Source organism: Sturnira hondurensis, unplaced genomic scaffold, assembly GCF_014824575.4.
Source record: "Sturnira hondurensis isolate 20B ecotype Veracruz unplaced genomic scaffold, ASM1482457v3 Scaffold0014384, whole genome shotgun sequence".
In the NCBI taxonomy this organism is placed as follows: Eukaryota; Metazoa; Chordata; class Mammalia; order Chiroptera; family Phyllostomidae; genus Sturnira; species Sturnira hondurensis.
In genome coordinates, this window is record NW_028087015.1 from 2,631,702 (window position 1) to 2,654,294 (window position 22,593).

A 22,593-nucleotide genomic window follows, 5' to 3' on the forward strand; every position below is an offset into this window, starting at 1 on the left:
TCTTGAGAGAAGTGCAGTATTTGTGTTCACATCTTTTTAAAAGTACTGCCTATTTACTGACTAGCAAGAAAGGAACCAGTATAACTCACTTTTGCAAAAATAATGTCAATTGCTGTTTTTGCTAGTCCTATAAGTCTTATTTAAAACAAGGTTGAAGAACAAAAGATAACAGATTAAAAATTCCAAAACTAAATTTCTTATTAAAAATAAACTGCAACAACTGGATATTGCTCTAATGAAAGGCTCCACACTAGCCTCAACTAAAAACAGTTATTGGTCTTCTATGGCACTTTTTGTGGTCCAAATAACCATGCATTTATTCTTACCATTGCATGTTACTCAATTTTTATTTGATTATAAATTCAGACAAAAACAAAATTTTACTTGGATAAACAAAAGTAATAAACCTCTACCAAATATTTCTTACACTAACAAGAACAAAGGCAGTTGGCGGTAAAACACTACTACACTGATACACTTAGAAACCCTTTAAAGCCTCTGAAGCGTCGAGTTCACATTTAACGTTACCTGTAGAAACAGCCCTTTATTTGAACACTTTCACACACTGGCAGGCCCCAAGGACCCGTCCCTTGCTCTACAACTCCCCATAGCCATTGTCTATCACTGTGCCAGTTTCACAGACTTGCTTTGGTTTCCTAGCGCCATGCATACTGTTTCCTTTTACTTTACCAAGGCAATGTAAGCCAAACGAAATCAAGAGGCTCTCCGAAATCTTCTTACATTTTTGCGCCATAACAACACAATCTTAAAACTGGCCATTTTAGTTTCATTTGCTGCTTAAAATAAAAATTATAAATTAATATTAAAATGGAGTACTAATTATAAAACAAATTGCAAATATCACCATTTGCAAAAAAAAACAACAAAATCAAGGTATTTGTGTATCACAGAAAAATCATGGATGTACATCTACAGTACAGTCAAAAAATTCCTGTGACTAAAAAATAATTAAAAATCAAATCACCAGTAGCAAATGTATATATAGTTAATGGCTCTGATAAGAACAGATCATGTAGCGCTCATAAAATGCAATTATCGTCTTTTTTATTTCTTTAAAAAGACATTACATTTTTATTGCATTATTCTATTAATAAAAACACATTAACAGATTGCTGTTTTTTCATTCTTTGCTTCCAAATTTTTATAAGAATTAACTGTTTTAATCAGGCCTTGGAAAGTGATCCCACCAGCACCTTCACCTACTCACTCTGCAATTCAATATTCACATAGCAAAAGCCAACACTTCAAATCTCTTGCCCACATTTAAAAAAGTAGTTTCAGCAGAAAAACATTAGTATCAGTTGAATAAAAATAAGCGCGTAAAACCTATGAGATAGCTCTTCCATCTGCCTCTGGGCTACAATCCAGGCTAACTAGAGCCTTGTGCAGAGCTCAGGCGTGTATATGAAATCCAAAAATAAACCTACAGTCTATACAAAAACAACATACACGTGTTTTTGTAGCCTTGATTGCTATGTTTTTAAAAACCTACATAGGTTTGAGTTCAAACATTCTTCCCTATATACTGTACAGTGGTTCTTTCCCTCTAGTCACAAGTTCCATTATTTCATTAATGTACAAATTTCAACATGATTTTTGAGTTCTTTATATATAAAAATAGTCAAAATATTAATTTCCCCTGCAAGTATCTTCTAATAAATCTTGCTGTCTTCCCCCCACCCTTTTTTGCCAACAGTTCTTATGAAGAAATCTCTCGTACAATGATGAGTTCTACTGTGTTCTGGAAAGTTTTTAGCAAGGACACTGCTTGTCCATGTTCAATATTGATAAAACTGTAGCCATTAGCCTAGAAGAAAGAAGAAAATTATTTTAAGAAAAACATTAAAGTTTCTGTCAGGTAATAAAATCTAGCAGAAAATAAGAATGATTTTGGCAATTTAATCCAGGCTCCTGGGCCCTAAAATAAAATCTCTGAAGGTGCGATTCAGGAACCTGTATTTTCAGATGACTCCTGTGTAGCGGCCAATGCCAGGAAGTACTTGTAAAGACAGTGTCATCAGACAGGGTGTTCTGCGTATGCACTACTGTGCAACTGAAGCTACCGAGTTGCAAGGATAACAGATCAAGAACACTACACTTTTTACAACTTAGGCTAAATATTTACTGAGGTCTTACTGTATACCACATATACAATTCTAAGTACTTCCATAAATTAACTCCTTTAATTGTCATAACGTGAAGATTCCTTTTTTTAATTAAAAATATTTTTTAAACTGTTTATTGATTTTAGAAAGGAAGGAGGGAGGGGGGAGAGAAGAAGGGAGGGAGGGAAAGAGAGAAACATCAATGTGAGAGAGAAACATCAATCAGCTGCCTCCCATAAACACCCTGAGCAGGAATCAAATCCACAACCCAGGTATGTACCCTGACCCGAACCCCTGATCCAAGGGTGTCAAACTCATTTTCACTGGGGGTGACATCAGCTTCGTGGTTGCCCTCAAAGGGCCGAATGTAATTTCAACTCCTTAACAGTTAAGGAGTAGTTACATTTATACAGTCTAAAATAAATAATTTAGATTGCCCTTTGAAGGCAACCACAAGGCTGATGTGGCCCCTGGTGAAAATGAGTCTGACACCCCTGCCCTAACCTATTGGTGTTTGGAATGGTGCTCTAACCTGCTGAGCCACACTGGCCAGCGCCACAAGGAAGATTCTTTCATCACTTTATTTTAGAGAAATTAACATTCCAGAACTTCAATAAAATGCTAAAACATATCAAACATGTATTTAAAAATATCAGTAAGATTTTTCAGAGAACAAGGTGGAAATATTTTAAACTGTGAAAGCACTAGAGTAGCCTATAAGAAATATCACCATTTCCATCTACATATATGTGAAGAAAAACTTCATAAAATGCTTATTGTGTTGTGCCATGTACAATGCACACTTTTTTTGACCACACTTTTTTTTTCCCCCTTCTTTTTTTTTGAGGGAAAAGTAAGGATGAGCATTATACATAGGTATAATGATTACAAACCACAGGGTATAATAATCCTACACATAATGCACAGAAAAATGTGGGTGTGCATTATACATGGCAAAACAGTATTTTCATAAAATGGCATTTAATAATTTCTTGATGAGGAGGCAGATCAGTTATAAAATGAAAAATAAAGAAAATAATAAAAAGATGTATCTTGGTTACCTGGATAATTTTATCACCTGGTTGCAGTAATTTTGATGCTGGTCCTTCGGGCTGTACTCTTGTGACAAATATACCCTTTAACAACAACACCACAATGTTATTGAATAGGAAACAGTATACCTAAGTAATAGCACCACAAAGCAATCTTTCTTTCTCAATATACAAATACTTGAATCATGATCCAGGTTCTTCCTTCTCTTCTCTGAAAACACAGCGACAGCCAACCATGTTATTTTTATTTTTGCCTCTGGTAATTTTGACATCAGTATAGTGATTACTGTTAAAGTTACTTTCATAGAGGAACAAAAATAGTAACAAAATTAAAAATTACAATATGGGGCATGTTAAAATTTTTTGGTTATATTTGTATTGCTCAATTAATTTGAACAGATTACATTTCAAAACAAAAAGCTAAACAACAATAGAAATCAATAGGTGGTCTGTCTAGATTTACAGAAATATCTGCTAGATTTTTACTTACGCATAAGAGGTGAACTTAGTGACTAAAACTTCATGGTGGGTATTGGGTGGGTGGGTATGGGTATTTCAAGTGACATGTAACTAAAACTCACATCATCATCAGGTTTGAATGGGTTTCCTCTTCCACCAACACCTCCTGATATGCTAAATCCAAGTTCTGGATCTTTTTCAACTCTCACTCGAATCTGAGTTAATATGAAAATAAAATAAATCATTACTGCAATTATGAAAAAAGTTACAACACAATATCACTCACAGTTAAGTATCGGCAAATTAAGTTCAAACAACATACCTATGTAAGAATTTGTCTAAAATGAGTATTTGGGCAGATGAAGTAAAACTATGACATGGAATATTATGTTAATGAGTTAGTGAGTTAAAGGCACAGCTGGGATTATAAAGCAAAGCTCCTAACTTAACCTATTGCTATTTTATGAAGACAGGCAATCAATTAACGGTGACCCTATTGTATTTTTTAGACATTGTTGATTTTAAAGACATACGGCAAACCCATAAAACATGTACTTTATTATTAGCTTCCCTTTGTGAAACATCTATATTACATTGTATATCTGTCTATTGGACATTTCATAGTTGTAAAATGAATAAACCATTTGTTCTCTACCTAAGTTTCTAACAGTATCATTTTATTAATAAACTTTTCAAAATATATGACTAGCAACTTTTTTTAAAAAGTACTTTGTAAGATTTAATTCTCAAGGTAGTTTGGAGATTACAGTCAAGTTTCAAAAGCTGAGTGTCAAATAATAATAGCAAACCATAATTAGCCAATTCAGGTTTAATGGACTACTTTTATATTCTTCAAGGTCTGATTACCAGAGTACAATCAACTAGTTTCAGAAAAATACCCACCTTAGGGGAAAAAAATCATGCCTAAAACACAATGTCCTACATCAGTTAGTGAGAATGGGGGTGGGGCGAAATCACAGTCAAATGAAACCACCGACTTTAACATCTCACACAAACTGAATAGGAAACCAAGTCTTTAAACACAGAATGGTAACCAAAAAAACAAAACAAAACCTGTTAAAATTCTATATGGATTTATTGCTAATAATTAAATAACCTATAAAAGACATTAAAAGCTTATTCTCATATTTCAAACATTCTTGATTATTCTTACCTCTTGCCTTGCCAGGTCATGGCCTTGTCTAGCAGAACAATGGGGCTGTGTATATGGAGGCTGGTGGGCCACTTTCAGCATCAAGTAATCAATTAGTTGTTCTCTAGAGGGATGCCTGGCCACAGATGCCTGAGGAAGGGGGTGATGTATTTGACTATAATTTGCCTGAGGCATGAGAGGCTGGCCCATCTGTCCATTACTCAAAGGCATCTAAGAAAAACATGAAGTGTCTTAAAATGACCAATAATAATGTCTTATTACAAATATTTGGATTTTTTTCCTGGAGCATTTGAAAAGCACTAGAGTTTAACATTCTAAATCACACAGTATCATGCCACTTACACTATTTATTCTCATTTTACACTTTTAAAATAAAAAAGCCATTAATGTTTTCATTCTAAACTTGCCTGATTGATGACAGATGCACTCTTTAAAGGTTTCATTCAAATGAAAGAAATCATATCTACATTTAAAATTACTAATTTTCTGTCTGATATAAATGCACCTATTATTCTCATATACCCAAATATTAAAATGGCAAACAGTATGCCCAAATTTAAAACTTAAGTAAGCCCATTAAAAGAGTATGTCTTCCTATAATAAATCTCTCACATTTGCACAAAACATGCATTTACTCATGTTTTTCATTAAAACAAAAGTAATTTTATGGTAGAACTTTTTCCTAATCTGACTTTATCTTTTCTACCTTTATATATTCCTTTCCAGAATTAACAAGCCAATTCAGCTATGTAGTAGAAAACTGATTTATTTCTCATTATGCGTATCAGCAATTTTTAAACTCTCTAAATATTAATTCCATAGAATATTAACCACAAAAATTAAACTGAAATTATACTTTACTTTTTCACAAGCTAAACAAAATCTTGAGATTATTTTGTTGTCAAAGAATTATCCTGGTTATAACTCCTTTCATTTTTTAGATTGTATCTGACCTTTAGACTTAAAAATACCTTTGTAGAAAAGTGGCAAATAGCTTATTTGTTAGTGAGAAATCTGATAAATAAGGTTACATTTGTATTATGAATATTTACATATGAACAGATTTTTGATTGAAAAAGGAAATGTATTTAAGCTATTTAGTCATTTAAAACATCACTGTTGATTATTAATAAAAGTTGACCTCATCCAAAAGGAAATCGTGAAAAACTGTAAGGGGAATATTTGAACCCCAGTTCTCTAAAATTATCCCAAAGTAGAAAATTTGGGAAGACTATGGCAGTAGTGTCAAAACTACATATTTTTCTTTGCAAACCTTGTAGAAGGATACAAAGTTGTTTGCCTTCGGTAAAAAAGATTTTCACTTTTTAAAGTAGTCTTCTTTTTCACTGTTATACTTGAAAAGTCAGTTAAGAATGAAGTCTGAAACATACACAGGTGTGTTTCAGACTTCATACAGAGAGGATGCTGGCACAACAGGGTGGTTACTCCCTGACATTCTCTCCTTGGGCATTTACTACTTGATCGATGTAAATTTGAAGCAATTAATCTGCACAGGAGTTCTTAAGTGGTTGTGTTGTTATTTTCTTACCTATACACGACTGAAGACAGCACTTGTTTTTCTCTGTATTTCTACAATTTTTCCTCTGTGCAAATTCAATATGTGCAAATTCAATGCTTTTCACCGGACAATAATTACTTCTGACCCATTCTTAAGACTTCCTGCCACCTAGATACTTGTGCCTGACATTCTACATCAATGTTAAACATATCCATGGAATATATTAAGCTTTGATACACAGATGGCTTGGGACAATAAAAAGCATAAAACAAGGTCAGTAACAGAAACCATAAAATGGATATTAAAAAGAAAAAGAAACTGGGTAACAGAGCTTAACTAAGCACCCCCAAAAGATAAAATAGACATGTATGGAATTAAATGTTATGTGGCTGGGTTCCTACTCTCAAGAATAATGTGGAAGTTTATATATGATCTACAACTACACTTCATAATTGTATCAGATTATACTAGAATATGGAATGCTTTAGTTACAAAAGTATTAAGAATACAATCACCATCTATTCTACCACATAAAAAAGTATTTTAATTATATTGCTTTTTAAAAAGATTTTATATTTAGAGAGGGGAAGGGAAGGAGAAGGAGAAGGAGAGAAACACTAATGTGAGAAACATCAATCAGTTGACTCTCACATGAGCCCCAACCAGGGACTGAATCCACACCCAGTCATATACCCTGACCAGGAATCAAACTTGTGTGACCTTTCACTTTGCGGGATGACGCCCAACCAACTAAGCCACACCAGTCAGGACTCTAATTATACTTTTAATTAGAGATCTCTAATTAAATGTAAAGTATTTTAAAATGCCTCGAGTAAGAGTAAAACATTCTGAAATGAAGAACTTAAGATAAGGTCATCTTTAACTCTCCAAATAGGTTTATTAAGAATGACAAAATCCCTTCAATACAAAAAATAAAATAATTTGGTGATAATACAGAAATAAAAAAAATTTACAATAAACTGATCCTCCAGAGTGGGGAAAATTATGGAATAAACTGAAAATTAGCAGAATGCAATTCTATTTCTCAATTGGTTAAAAAGTAAATCCTTACTAAGCAAGAAGGAAAGTTCTTAAAAAAGTATTTTCAGTGTTAAAGCATCTATGCTCTTTCTAGTCCAAAAACCACAACACATACTAAGTTCAAGATACTACTTTACTCATTTCCTGAGCACCTGCTTTCAAGCTGTCTGAAGAAACATCTCTGTGGCTAAGTGTAGCTGTTGAGTAGTTGTACTATCCTGAAATGAATATATTACCCAGACAAGGATCTCCTGGACAGGGTGTTTGGGGAGGCTTTGAATTAGGGGACAATAAAAAGTAAACAAATAATGATCTTTAAAATGTGCAACCAAAATGATGATGACACATGAGAGGGGATTAGAAAAAACAGTGCTAGATAACAGAAAGACAAAGAACCAAATAAAAGATCATCACAACTGCCATCAATCTTAGTATTTTCATGACAAATATTAACTAAGCTTATTATGGTAATCATTTTGCAACATATACACATATCAAATCTCATGATGCACACCCTGAATTAATGCAATGTTATGTCAATTATATTTCTTAACACTAGAGAAAAATTAGTACTTTTAACCATATTCCAAAGTTAGTGGCAAAATGTTTGTTCTTATAATGTATAAAACGTTTATACATATATATACTGTTAAGCTATTTCTTTATAATGCTTTTAGTTTTATTCACAATAAAACTTAGCTTTTAACACTTTCGGCAACATTTTTAATCCTAGGTAAAAGTCCCAAATTTTAAGAGCCACTGAAATCTGAACCTGTTGAGCAGCACAAAAAGGTTTTTTTGGGGGAGGGGGGGTTGTGGTAGTAAAAAAATTAAGCAATGATCTTTTAACAGCACAATCTCACCAAGGATCTTCTTTTAAATGATGAACAAAACCAGTAAACACACAGTCATGTAACTTACTTTAGCTTAATTCTATCATACTAATATTAGTCAGCTATGTGTTTTCAAAAGCACTGGTTTGGTGAAGTGCTTTTAAAATTAACTAACTAGGATTCCTATTCTTATATGTCAAATAATATCCTTGAAATTTAACACACTGATAGCTTTAGACAGAAAACAGATCTCATTATTTCTGTATAGTTCTTATAATTATGGTGAGACATAAGATTCCTAAATTTTTCATTTTAATTTAGCTCTAAACACATTTTGCTATATTTTGGAAAACTGGAGAGACTGTGTTAAATAGCACTATTATTACTTTTAAAACAGTATGACACTAGCAACACAGATATACAAATTATACCATCATGTTGAAAAATAATCTGAAATCTATTTCACTAGGCTAGCCCACAGGACACATATAAACCTCACAGTTTATAATGTAATCTTAGAAAATGTATCTGCAATAGTTCTATCATGCACAATTAGTTGCTAGTTCAAACCATGGCTTAAGATTTTTAGATGTGCTTTGATCAAATTTTGTGTATTTATTCAAGGAAAACTTTTATTTTCCTTCTTTGTTTTTGAGATGTCCTTTCAGAATGCATAAAAATCAACTTAGCTCATAGTTTGAAGTTTAAACTCAAGCTTGAATGTACAACTGTGTTTATCTAGTGTTTAAAAGAACAAGCATATTATGAACTAAAAAGTAAAATGCAACAGACTCAAAGGCTCTGAATTTAAGAGTAATTAACAAGCAAAAAAAATTACTGTGTAAGAATTCGTAAAGAGTAATTCTTCCAGAAGACTATAAAATTACCCCCGAGTTAATAACCCCCCCCCTGGACTTTGCTCTGTGGCTTCCACCGGAATAGTGCCAGAAACTCAGGGCTTAATAGTCACCCTTCTCTCTCCCTGTTTCAATCTGGTCAATTACAAATGATCACTCCCACCCTAACAGAACGCAGAACCAAGTGGTGGCAGGTGACAGAAGGCAGAGCAAGATGGGTGATACAGCAAAGCAAATCAAGAGACTGCTCCTATCCTAGAACACAACAGAGCAAAGCCAGGAGTGTATTAAAAGGTGGGGGAAAGAAGGGGCAGTGAATGCTCAGGAAAAAGAAAAGGATGTGGAAGTAAGCAGTCTTGTGGAAAGAAAACTGAGAAGGGGGTAGAGTAAGGTTATAGGGAGAGAGAGGTCTTTTCAGGATAGGAGAGGGGTAGAGGAGGAAATATTTGGAGACTATGCTACTACCTCAAATTGTTATGAAAGGGAAATCTTAAAACAGAGCCATGTCAGAGTCGTTCTGTTCTTCTCCCTTCTCTCCTATTCTCACACCTTCTCTTTAACTTTCATTAAAATAAGCCTTTCTTCGTCACTCCTAATGACCACAGCTGAAATATGGTAATAAAGAATTTGAGTTCTGCCTTTTCATTGGTACTTATTACATTTTCTCCAGCCTCACATTTAATTGTATTTAGCAAATTATGATTTAACTTAGTTCCACTGAATTTTTAGTGCTTTTTATTGGCCAATATTCAATCACTGAAGTGAAAATCACTCTTTCCCACAAGTCCTCTGTATTTGGGGAGAGAGCAAGCTAATTTTAAAAGAAAGATACTGCAAAGAATAATTTTTAAAAAACCTCTCAGTTATTTTGATAGCCCACCCTTTTTTACATAAAAAGAGTTGACTACCCCCTTTGTTATGACCACAGAAACTTAAGTGATAAAGACTAAAATCAGCTTTGCAGCAATTTTTAGCCCTAAGCCATGGTGGAACTGGGAGGTAATCAAAATAACAAACCCACAGTATATTTCATTTTCTAGAAATATTAAAACATTAAAATGTGAGGTTTACTTCTCTTCTACGTACTCAAAGTACTTGTCTACTACAGGTACTCACTCGAAAACTGTGCCCACCAGAACCTCTTCCGTCTGCAACACTCAATGCAAGACTACCTTGGCTGCCATGCAGATCCCTAGAGCTGCCATAGTGGCAGTTGCTCACAGCAGTGAAATTGGAATTAAAGGACCTTGACAGCATGCTCTGAATAAAGAAGGGACAGATTTGACAGAGATTAGCGTAGCATGCAAAATTCACAAGACATGTTATGCACATAGATGTATTTACAAGTAAGCCCAATACCACAGAAATATGATGCAATATGGGATTTTCAGTGCCACTGAAAGAAAATGGCACTATTTTTCCACAGTTACATGACAACATGCACACACACACAAATTACAGGTTATCCAACTATTCAAGTTTAAACACCAAATAAAGTACATACATATATGCTTTTATGCTATTATTTCCTTTACTCATGACATATCTTATTAGAAGTTCATCAGAAAATAGGAATTGATGTCACACCCAGAGGTATCTGCACATACACGGTTATACATGGAACACAAACTAATTCCTCTATAAAGAGAAAAGTTACCAACAACCAGTTATTTCTAAGTCAAAATGGATTTCTAGAGAATCTGGTTCATTTTATAGGAATTGTCTTGTTATTAAATAAATGCAGTTTAAATACATAATATAGCACAAAATATACTTGCAATATATGCCAGGGCCTTGGTCACTGCAATTGCTAAAAATTATCTTCCACATTTAGAAAAAAGCTTTACATTAAGGGAATGTTTAATATAAACACAAAGTTTTAGGATATAACATTTTAAAAGCTTTCACTGCTCTATAATTACCAGAATAAAAACAAACACTAAAAAGTGAATATATAAAAACTTTCTATTTAGTAGATATTGAAGATTATTATATCTTAGGAGTTAGCAGTGCCTTTTGCTGCTTAAACTTGAAGAACCACTAATAGAATCCTTCCAAATATTTCATTTATATAAATGTTTGATCACTAATCCTACAGCTGTCTGAAAAACCTATCTCAAAAAACGCACTGCCTGATTCTCATTATTTCTGCTTGTTTATTCCAAAGTTGTTAAACCACACAGGTTTCAAGTGTACAACTCAGTAAGCCATCACCTGCACACTGCTCCGCTGCCCACTGCCCCAAGCAAAATCTTTTTCCCCACCCCCTTTTGCTTGCCTCTACCTACGCTCAGCCCCCTTTCCTTCTGGCCACCATCACACTGTTGTCTGTGTCTGTGTGTTTTTATATATATACATATATATATAACAAAATAAATATATATATGTATATACATTATATGTGTGTATGTGTGTGTATAGTATACTTAATCCCTTCACCTTTTTTCATCCAGCCCTCCATGCCCTCTCCTGACAGTTGTCAGTCTGTTCCATGTAGCCATGTCCCCATTTCTATTTTGTTCCTCAGTTTATTTTGCTCATTAGATTCTACAAATAAAGTGAGATCATATGCTATTTATCTTTCGTTGCCAGGCTTATTTCACTTAGCATAGTACACTCTAGGTGCATCCATGCTGTTGTAAAGGATTTCCTTCTTTTTTACGGCTACATACGATTCCACTGTGTAAATGTACCACAGCTTTTTTATTCACTCATCTACTGATGAGCACTTAAGGCTGCTGTTCTTTCAGGCATATGCTTTGTGTCATGTCCCTGAATATTGAGGGTCTGATGGTCAAAGTGAGAGAAACAGCATTTTGAGCATGGCTTGTAATTAAGACTTATGGAAATGCCGTAATAAACACTTCTATGTTACTCTCTGGAAATACAGAACCTGTCCAGATTATGAAGTTGATGTCTACTATTAAGAAACATTAATATAACATTCTAGAGTGAAAAGGATATATAAAATTACAAAGTACACTTTTAGTTATTTTGTGGATTCTAGAGCAAGTACTAAATAAAAAGCTGAACTTAATAGCCCACACTTTTCCAAATCATTTCAATAAGAACAAGGATTTGGCAGAGGCAATTCAGAGATTCCATAAACATCTGATTAGAACGTAAAAATGAAGAAATTATACACACGGTTATATATACACCTTTTGTTTTAACATGTTAATGTGACTGGACTGACTGACCCTGTTTAAGAATATGCAGATCTGAAACAAAGCTTATTCTGTCATCTTTGAACATATATGACATTTCGTAGATATTTCACTGACTAAGAAGCCTGGAGCTGAGAATAGGCCTGGCTGTAAACTCAGGCTTGTGCACAGATGCCCATATAAAACGGCACTCCATCACAGCACCTCAGCACACTGTGGAGAGTTCAGTTAAGTGCTGGGCACAGGTTCTAAGCACTGTTGTAAAGCACATGCCAATAGTTGTAAAATAGCAAGTGACATAAAAATTGTCATGTTGTTATCATCTTTAATCACATTTGGTTGAGTGCTTCTTATCAAGGGTGTTTTACATATAATAAGTAACATTAGCAAAAGCTGACATTAGTAATAATTCAACTTTGAAATAAAAATTTGTATTCATTTTCAATGTTAAGTTTTATTTGTAAATAAGTCTTGAGATTTTGGAGGTAAAATCTATTTTATATGTAAAGATTCCAGGTAGTTTGTTGAGGTGGAGGGGTGTTACTACCATAAGGTTTCAAAACCAAGTAAGGGTCAATAACATATGTTTATGTTGTTATTTCTAAACTCTCAGCTGGGCAAAGTAGCAACTGGGGACTTACCCCTAGAGGTAGCACAGGCATTGTGTACTACCTCTAGGGGTATAGAATAATTTATATACCCCTAGAGGAAGTACTACTGGGGACTTACCCCTGAATAATTTTTTTTAAATGTCCACCATGCCACCAGAGGTATGTTTGCAGGAGGAAGGGGGAATCACAGAGCAGCGAACAGAGATTTTCCATCATTCTTCTGCACTGTCAATCAATACTTCAAGCTTCGAGTCTAAATCATGTTCCTCTGTGCATTTTAGTTTCACTGAACTAATTTTCATCTCTGAATCACCAGTGTGTTTGCCAAGCGATTGTAATGCAAATTTCTATGTACAAAAAGCAGAGAGGCCCAACAATGAGGTGAATGCTACCTGCTTCCTATTTACTGAAGTCCAGGCATGTCTCTGTCAGACAGGAAAGTAATGGGAGAATAGCCATTTGAGATGTCACTAATTATTAATATAATATAGTAATAAACAAACTCATCGCTTCTTCCAAATCTGCTATTCCTCCTCTAGTCCAGCAGTAGTTAATGGCACTCCCAACATCCAGTTATTCAAGGCACCAATCTCAAGCTTAATCTTTTCTTCAATGACTGATTATAGGAATATTCCAAGCAGAAGTAAATTCTTATACAGTCAGAACTGCCTCTTAAATTCATTCCTTTGTCTCAATTCTACGGATACGTTCTCACTGGTTTTCTGGACGACTGGACAGCCTCATAACTCAATCAACTTAACTATATAGCTTCATCCTCCTCAAATCCAGTTCCACACTATCACCAGAAGTTTAGTTATAAAACAGCTATATTATGTTTCTGCTTAAGAAATTCCCAAATTCCTTAGAAAAAGCACAAAAGTTCAAAGCACCCCAATGGTATGTACAGTTATAGCTGAAACAAAATCAATCAGGGAGAATAAAGTTGCCTAATACAGATGGCTCATTTACTTTATTGCACAGAACTAACAATTATAAGCAGAGGTTCAATGTGAGTTGAGTAAGATATTAATTATATTTTAGATATTTCTGAAAAATTCAACTTAAGGAATTTTTTAAAATAATGACTAATTAAGGTTGTACATGTTCAGCTACTTGAAAAACATATTTAACAAACAGAGGTAAGATAATTCTTGGGTAAAATCCACTGAGAGGTATGATGCTACCAAATCTTAAAGAATATGCCTTAAACACTTGAGCCACAGAACTGTGGCACTAATATATCAGTTTTACAGGATACTTAAAAAATTGTAACTTCTTTCAAAGAGCAAACATCTGCACACTACTGAAAAGCCAGATAAATGAGTTCAAATAGGCAGAAATGCAGTTCAGAAGAGAGTAAATGCCATGCCAAATGTCATCCGTGCCAGTGATAGTGTTAGTCATTAACTGGGGAAAAATCTTCGATGAAGTATTTACATTTACAATACACTTGTTTTTCTGTTAGCTAATAAACTATTTTTGTATACATATTTACATAATTATTAATAGATAACAGGACAGAAAATGCTAAACACAGGGATACATGTATATACATGTATTATTTACAGTATGTGTGGCAGAAGGTACAAGAGACACACACACAAATACATACTATGAATGTAAGTCCATTAGAAAACACTGGGGAGTAAAAAAAGGGAAAGGAGCTTATACTACCACCTCAATGTTTTTTGAGTCTGGCCAAGTCTGAACTTGGAACTCTACTGTCAGTACCAAGGAAAAACTCCTAGAATATTGGTATACATCTAAAAATTCATAGTGTTTTGTTATGCCTTGTTTAAAAAACAAAGAATGCCAAATATTTTTAAGAAAAATCAGTAAACTCATAAGGAGGAGTATGAAGAATTCATGTTTAATTACCTTTTCTAACTTTTTGGCCTCAATGTGTCGCAGTACTTGTTCTCGCCAATCATGAGGAACTTTACTTTTTCCTGGAGGATCTAACAAAGAATGCTCAGAACCAACCCTTGCATTTGGTCTTTTTGAAGGACTAGTCCGTGAATAATTGAAATCACTAACTGACATAGTTCTCTCTGGTATTTCACTAACAGAGGGTCGAGCACTTTGAGGCCTCGATGTATTTGGGCCATCGATGCTGTACGTTCGTGCAGAAAGAGGCCTCTGTGATCCTGACATCATCGGAGGAGTTCTTCCCATTGCATGTAACTCTCTGTATGATAAATAATCTCCTTCAGGGATCTGGGCCCTCCTTATGGAACCCGGCTCACCAAGATTTACAGAGGCTGTAGATGACACGCTGCTTTGGCGCTGAATTGTATTTCGAGTTGCTCCAGGAATGAGCCGGTCATTTGGTGAGATGGCCCACATTTCCCCATGTCTTCCTGGGCCAAGTCTTGGATGTAAATGGTATCCAGTATTAGCTCGAACATTGTTATGGTTAGAGAAATTCATATTGGCAGAATGTTTGCTGTAACTGTGACTTTCTGTGCTGTCTGACCTAGAAAGGCGCTGAGGAGGAAAACTGACATGATCTACTTGGGGATTTTGTTTGGAGTGCCACAAAGGGTCCTTAACTGCAGCGCTGCTACTGTACTGGATATTATACTGTGGAGGCCCGTACATCTGAGGTGTAGACTGTAGACCACTTGTTGTGGGGCCTCTTACACTTGGCTCTTCAGGGTTATGATTTGAATCAAACTTAAAAACTGCCTTTGTACCTGATACTAAATCAGAAGATGAAGAAGAACCAGTAAACACTTGCAATGGTTGATCATACAAAAGTGTAGCAGACTTGCTCCTGACTATATTTTTTCCATCAATAGTAGACGTGACTTTAACTGTTGTACTTGGCTGCTGAAGTCCATTATCACTAAGAATGTCATAGATTTTTAGCTCTCCAGTCTCCATATTAGTTATGCTATGAGATTTCACAACAGACCCTATTGGCCCACTTCTCTGAGGGGAGAGATCTTCAGTACTTTTGGAAATACCCATATCAACAGAAGAATCAGTGCTATGTGGTTCAATTCTCCTGGGAGGCTGTGGTGTTTCCTCAGAATGTCCATTTACCTTATTTATACATTCCAAATTAGGACACTTGTTTCCATTTTCCAAGTGCTCATCTTCTCCTTTAGCATTAATGTTTAAAAAACTCGTTCCAAGCAATATATCCTGTGTCTTTGACCTTTCCACTCTCTCATGTTGAAATGTATCATTAGTTACAAGTTTATTAAGATTCATATTGATATGGTCTAATTTGTGAGATTCATCAGATGTGGCTGTTGAATCAATACCTTTCTCTATTAGAACTAATCGTTCTTCAATATTCAAATCATATTCAGGTAAGCTGAAATCTTTCTTGTCATGAATCTTGAATTTTTCCTCTGTTGAATGGTTTAAAATATCTCCATTTTGTAAAAGGCTATTAAAATTTTCATCTTCTTGCCTAAAACAAAAATAATTTTATTGAAAACATCATAAAACCCAGTCTTCTTAGCAATGGAAGATTTACATTAAATGAAGAGAAGTAAAACTATATTAAAATGTATAATCAACATTTTCATCAATAAAAATCACTTAGTCACAATATAGCTGGAGCTAAACAATAAATTATGTATTCTCTCCTGGCGAACCTTTTCACAAATGTGCCAAAATAGGAAATGCTTGAAAAATGGGGAGATATACAGAGAAGAACCAATAATTTGAATAGCTGAGTAAAGAGAACAGAATATTTCTATAAACAGTTCTGAAATCTTACATTAGCCATAGTTATCATGAACTAAGTTATTAGATTCAAATATATAGAGATAAGGAAATTATCTAAAGGATTAAACAATAGCTCAGAGCGCTACAAAACATGAAGAATGATCAAAACTGAAGTTAAATTTAATCACATTAAGTGACTACTTTGGACTTGGGAAATATTTCTAAATGTGATATTCCAAAATTATAGAAAATATTTTATTTCTACTTGGTGATATAAAAACATATTTGCATCCTTAAGTTATACTTTTTCAAATACTCTCATTAGGTGACATAAAATACTCATGATTAGGAATACAATACAAAAAGGTATAGCCATATTCCTTTGTTAACCTTTATTTCATTACATAAAAAACATGACTTAGAAAAAATTAACCTACTTCCCAACATCAGTAAAATTTCATTATTTAACAAATTAATCATTATCTTAACATCTTAAAGGTTTTAAGAACTAATATATTACCATATTGGTTCTCAGCCTCAAATTTAGAGAACTGATATAATGATTAATCATAGTTACAACCACCTAACTGCTAAACTCATTTTAAGGTACCAAAGTCATTTTCCTTCTCCAAAAATATAAATCTCCAAAAATTTACACACAAACATTTGATTTAAATATGCCACCTGGAGCTTAAGAACAATTGAACTGTAAAAAAAATATTTAGCAATATCCATATAATTAGCTTTGGGTTCAGTAGTAACCCAAATTTTTCTATCAAGCAATCTACCAAACAGATTATCATGAAGGTAAAAGAGTATAGATTTACTTTGATAACCAAACTCTAGAAAGCCCAAATGATGTATCTGTTTTAAACTTCAGCTAAATTCCAACCTGTAGGAATTAAGTCCTTTTTCAGATGTTGACCTACATATTTAAGTCTAAGACAAAGATACATTTAAGTCTAAGACAAAGATATGGAGCTAAAGAAAAATATTTAAATCGATGGTGTCAATTTAAATACATTTGATTTAAATGTGAACAGAAAGGGACACAGGCTGTTTGTGTTTTTTAAAATATCTTTAAATCCTGCAGACAGAGAAAAGAGACTGGAAGAGGGTGATGAGGACAGTCACACCCAGGGAGTGGAGTTCTCGCCTGCGGCCCCAGAGCAGGTAAGAAAACAGCACTGAGGCCAGAGGATCAACAGTTTGTTGGAGGTCGAAGACTCCGTGGCTGGGGGAGAGTAGGGAGACCTACTTACCTGGAGCCAAACAGTGGTTGTCTACAACCATCAAAAATAATTTTGCATTTCTAACCCTAAAAACACTCCTTTCAACTTGAATTACTTCAAATAAGCTGTTTCTGTTGTAATAACTAGAACCACTGTAAAACTGTCCAACCTTTTAATGAAGAGAATTAAAATGCATTTTAAATCTCTTCTTCCCCCCTTAAAAGACTAATCTAAAATGGAAATCTGGGGTAGGGTAAAAGAAAACTGTATTTGAACAACAATTAAATCAATGAATTTAAAAAAGTAAGAACCCACGGACAAAGAAGGAAGGGTATGGGATGGGGAGGATTAAATGTGGGAGGTGGGAGGAGGTAGAACAGGAGAGAGTAATGGGGGGAAATGGAACAACTATAATCAAACAATAAAAAATTAAAAAGGAAATGTAAAAAGCTAAATAATTAGTAATAAAGTGGTAGAAGAAACCATATATTACCTGAACCACTTCTATAATATTAATTTGTGAGATCCTTTATGTTTTGGTCATATATATTTATTTGTATTTTTAGCTCTACTTATTGTACAAATAAAGTATTTTGTTAAGATAGTCACAAACCTGTTTTTGGAATTAATACCAATATGAGTTTGTTTCATTGGAGAGCAGAGTGAGGTATCTTGACTACTGTCAGTATTAAGAGAAACTGAATCAGACATCCGGGATGGAGAAGAACAGTTGCTGTTATTCTGATTGCTATTGTGTGTAACTTCATCTGATAAAGAATCTGTGTCCTTTGTATCATCTGAAGCAAACAAACAAACAAACTCAAGCAATTAATAGTCACCAAGAATCTGTGTGAAATACTTCCCAGTAATGACAAACAGCATTTATATTGTCCTGGTTCAACATACAAGGGGAGACCCCACCAAAAAAACAGAATTTATTTTCAAAAAATTATGTATTTATCCTTACATGTCTAAACTTCAGTCACCTTCAAAGTACTCTCCATTTGATGCAATACACCTAATGAAGATTTCTTTTCCACGATTCAAAACAGTTTTGAACTTGTTTTGTTTCACCTCTTCCACACTAGCAAAATATTTCCCGTTTGAGGACTTTTTTTCATCCAGGGAAACAAAAAAGTCACGTAGGGAGAGATGGAGTGAATGAGGAGGGTGGGGCATAGGGAGGTCAGGCAGGCATGTGCCCTGACTGGAAATCAAAAAGGCAACCATTTGGTTTGTAGGCCGGCACTCAATCCACTGAGCCATACCAGGCTGGGCAATAATATAGTATCTTTACACCCTAAAGGATATTTTTTAACTAACTCAATTCTAACCAAATCATAGGAATATTACATAGACATAGTCATAAGAGATTACATGAATCTGAATTAAGAATATTTTTGCTGTTCCAAATATTTCACTTTAAGTAGTCTGTTTTGAGTTCACTGTTAAAAACAGCAGCGCATTAGGCTCTCTAACTTCAAGTTTAAGGTGTTCGGGTCTCAGATTATAAACTTTTAAAATAACATTAAACTATATATCACTTAAATTCTTCCCTAGATATATTCCTCTTCTTCCAACTGTATCATGTTGCAACTGTCATAATTAGATGAACATGAAGTATTTAGCATACAGCACGTAGCAACTAGTAAGTACTCAACAAGTATCACCATCATTATCATCATGAAACACAAGGTATTTGAGGACCACCCCTGATATCAAGTTTCATTAATGCCATAAAGGCGAAGACTGGATAAATATCTGCTGGAGGTAATACAGAGAGAAGTTTAGGGCACTAGTGGGGAGGAGTGGGGAAAGGAAGAGATAGATATCCTCCCAGTTCCTTTTTAAGAGTCTGAGATTTTATGAAAGAATAGCTGGAAAGAAGAATGGTTTAAAAATAAGTTCTGGCCTGGCTGGTGTAGCTCAGTGGATTGAGCGCGGGCCTGCGAACCAGAGGATCGCAGTTCGATTCCCAGTCAGGGCACATGCTTGGGTTGCAGGCCAGTTCCTGGCAGGGGACACACAATACATTGTGTGTCCCCGGCAGAGGCAACCATACAGTGATATTTCTCTCCCTCTTTCCTTCCCTTCCCAAAGATAAATAAATAAAATCTAAAGAAAAAAAAGTTCTGGGATAGTTAAATAAAGTAACAACGAATATCTATTATATATCAGGTACTGGGCTAGATCTGAGTACATTGAGTAATCTAGTACTTTTGATTCACAAAACCCATTAGCCTCATTTTATGTAAAATTAGATACATATACATGGATAAAATTAGGTAGCTCAAGGATCACATAGCAAATAAGTAGTAGAAACAGAATTATAATCAAGGCTCATATACCCATAAAGTCCATGCCTTTGTAAGTACACCTGCATAAGGGAAGAGAAAAGGTCCTGTAGTTTTCCTTTAAAAACAAGAGAAAAAAGAGACTGTTCAAAAAGCCATGTATTGCCCTGACTGGTGTGGCTTAGTGGGTTGGGCATTTTTCTGCAGAGCCCAAGGCCACTGGTTCAACTCCCGTCAGGGCATGTGACGGGGTTGCAAGCCAGGCCCACTGATGGGGGTGTGCTAGAGCCAACAGACTGATGTTTCTCTCCTTCTCTTTTTTCCTTCCTTACCCTCCTCTAAGAAAAAAATCAACAAAACCTTCAAAAAAAGCATGTTTTAAAAAGTGCTGCTAAAAAGTGTTTAAATAATGACATTTAAGGAAATCTATTCTAAAAAATTGTAAATTTTATTCAGCCCATGGCTAATCTCCGTGCTCCCTTTAACAGCTGACCTTTCTTGTTATTACTCAGTGCTACCACTTTCGGCTGGTTAATGGAGGCTTCAATTAATGGTGGTCGCATCTCTGCCATTTTCATTTCTTCATCAGAAGAAAGTTCCTCAGATTCCTAATTTAAAAAGAAAGGAGTGAAAATATTTATGAAAACAAATTTTGGTTTGTTTAAATGAATAAATATTGAGTCATAAGAGCTTTAGAGAGAAAAGAAAATGTATGAAACCTTTTTATAGTAACATGTAGTGAGTAAAAGTAGTACATGATTTAATAATTTTAAAGACAAGCCATTAGAACTATGGTACTTATGAATAGTACTCTAGAGCATCTATGGGGTAATTCTCTGGGGCAGGCCTTAACTCCAGTGTATTAATGATCACTATGTGCCGAGTACTACGGCAAATGCCAGAGAAATACAAATAAATAAAACACAATCCTTGTCTGTGAAAGACTCTGCTCCCACAAAAATCTCTTCCTAATCCTCAAATTTACTGCTCCAGGGATCAATCACTGGGTTCCAAGGAATCAGAAGGGCTGAGGTGTTCTTTCACTAACATGAATTAATAACATTTTTTGCCCAATTGGAAGACAGAATTTTATATTATTCTCCATTATTTTTTCCTCTAATATTTGGCAATTGTCCTAAGTTACCTACTATGAAGAGCTATTAGGTAGAAAAAAAGACCTATTAATGAAAATATCTTAATAATATGTATAAATCAGATTAAATTATTCCTAGTTAATATGAAAAAATAATTGAAAGGTTTTAGAAAGGTATTCTGCTAAAAGTACTAAGACTTTTAGGTACTCATAAGCACCATAATAAAGACATGGACTGGAATCAGCAAACTTTCAGTGAAAAGGCCAGATAGTAAATAGTTTACACTTGGAGAATCATACACTTTCTGCTTGAACTTCTCAACTCTGCTACATGCACAAAAGTAGTCACCGACTACAGGTAAAGAAATGACCACGGCTGTGTGCCAGTGAAACTGAATTTCATCTAATTTTTCACACTATGTAATATTCTTTTGATTTTTATTCAACCATTTAACAGTGTAAAAGCTGTTCTTAGTTTGCAAGCCATATAAAAACAGGCAGGTAGTGGGCTGGATTTGGGTCATAGTTTTTTTTACCCTGCTCAAGACTACATACTGTGATGGAAAAGTTAGACAGCTAGTTAGTAGAACAGGTAAATAACGTAAATTCTGTTTAGTCTTGATATGTGAGTTAAGAGAGGAATGACATCCTGAGTCGAGGAAGGATGGAAATAAGAAAAGGTATGGAAGTCAGCTCCATGCAGCTGGAACTTAGAACTGGCAGAAGAGACAGAAAAGGTGAAAGATCATATTTTGAGTATGAACTCGGGGATCTGTTGGCCACCAATGGAGGCATCCAAGCCAGGAACTCATAAGATCACACTATCTTTTAAACTAGTAACTCTGGTATTACGAAATGTATGGGAAGAGACTGGCAGAAAGGAATCTCCCCATCACAACAGTCCTGAAGAAAAAAGACTGCATCTGTCCCTAGGTAATGGCAGCGATGAATGTGAAAGAAAGAATTTCACAGAAATTTTGAGATTAACAGGATTTAATAGCAGAATGAATGTGACAAGGAGGGGCAAAAGGTCTGTTCTAATCTTTGATATCTGTAGCATTTAAACTGCTGACCAGACTTTCTCCTTCATGAAATCATATTACACCTGGACTTCTGGGAACTCCCAGTCTGCTCATCTCCTCCTACCTTCCTCCTTTGCTAACATCACTTAATCTTCCTGCAGTTAGCTCTCACTTTTTTCCTTCCTCTTTCCCTCTAGGGAAATATTTTCTTCAATGATTATATTTAATGTAAACAATATTCCAATTTATAATCTAGCTTTTATTTCTCATTTAAGGTAAAGATCCACATGTCCAATTATGTTCTTCCTAAAAAAATTTTAAAATATATTTTACTGATTATGCCATTACAGTTTTCCCATTCACCCCTTCATTCCCGTCCTCCCTGCACAACCCCTCCCACCTATATTCCCCCCTTTAGTTCATATCCAT

The 22,593-nt window shown here is 34.7% G+C and overlaps 1 protein-coding gene across 8 annotated transcripts in view; it reads right to left on the minus strand.

Moving 5' to 3' along the window:
* Positions 1–290: 290 nt before the first annotated feature.
* The window catches only part of ERBIN (erbb2 interacting protein), a 123,052-nt gene continuing 100,749 nt past the window's right edge, over positions 291–22,593 (minus strand). For 4 of the 8 annotated variants that reach the window (XM_037062844.1, XM_037062839.1, XM_037062842.1 and 1 more), the window contains 8 exons: positions 20,543–20,657; positions 18,369–18,552; positions 14,718–16,263; positions 10,178–10,321; positions 4,812–5,021; positions 3,760–3,852; positions 3,188–3,262; positions 291–1,828 (listed from right to left, as the gene is read on the minus strand). In XM_037062844.1, the coding sequence (XP_036918739.1) occupies positions 1,721–1,828; positions 3,188–3,262; positions 3,760–3,852; positions 4,812–5,021; positions 10,178–10,321; positions 14,718–16,263; positions 18,369–18,552; positions 20,543–20,657 (2,475 nt within the window). In that variant the 3' untranslated portion in view covers positions 291–1,720. The remainder of the gene's footprint in view (positions 1,829–3,187; positions 3,263–3,759; positions 3,853–4,811; positions 5,022–10,177; positions 10,322–14,717; positions 16,264–18,368; positions 18,553–20,542; positions 20,658–22,593) is intronic. The other 4 variants (XM_037062840.1, XM_037062843.1, XM_037062841.1 and 1 more) reach the window with 4 other exon arrangements.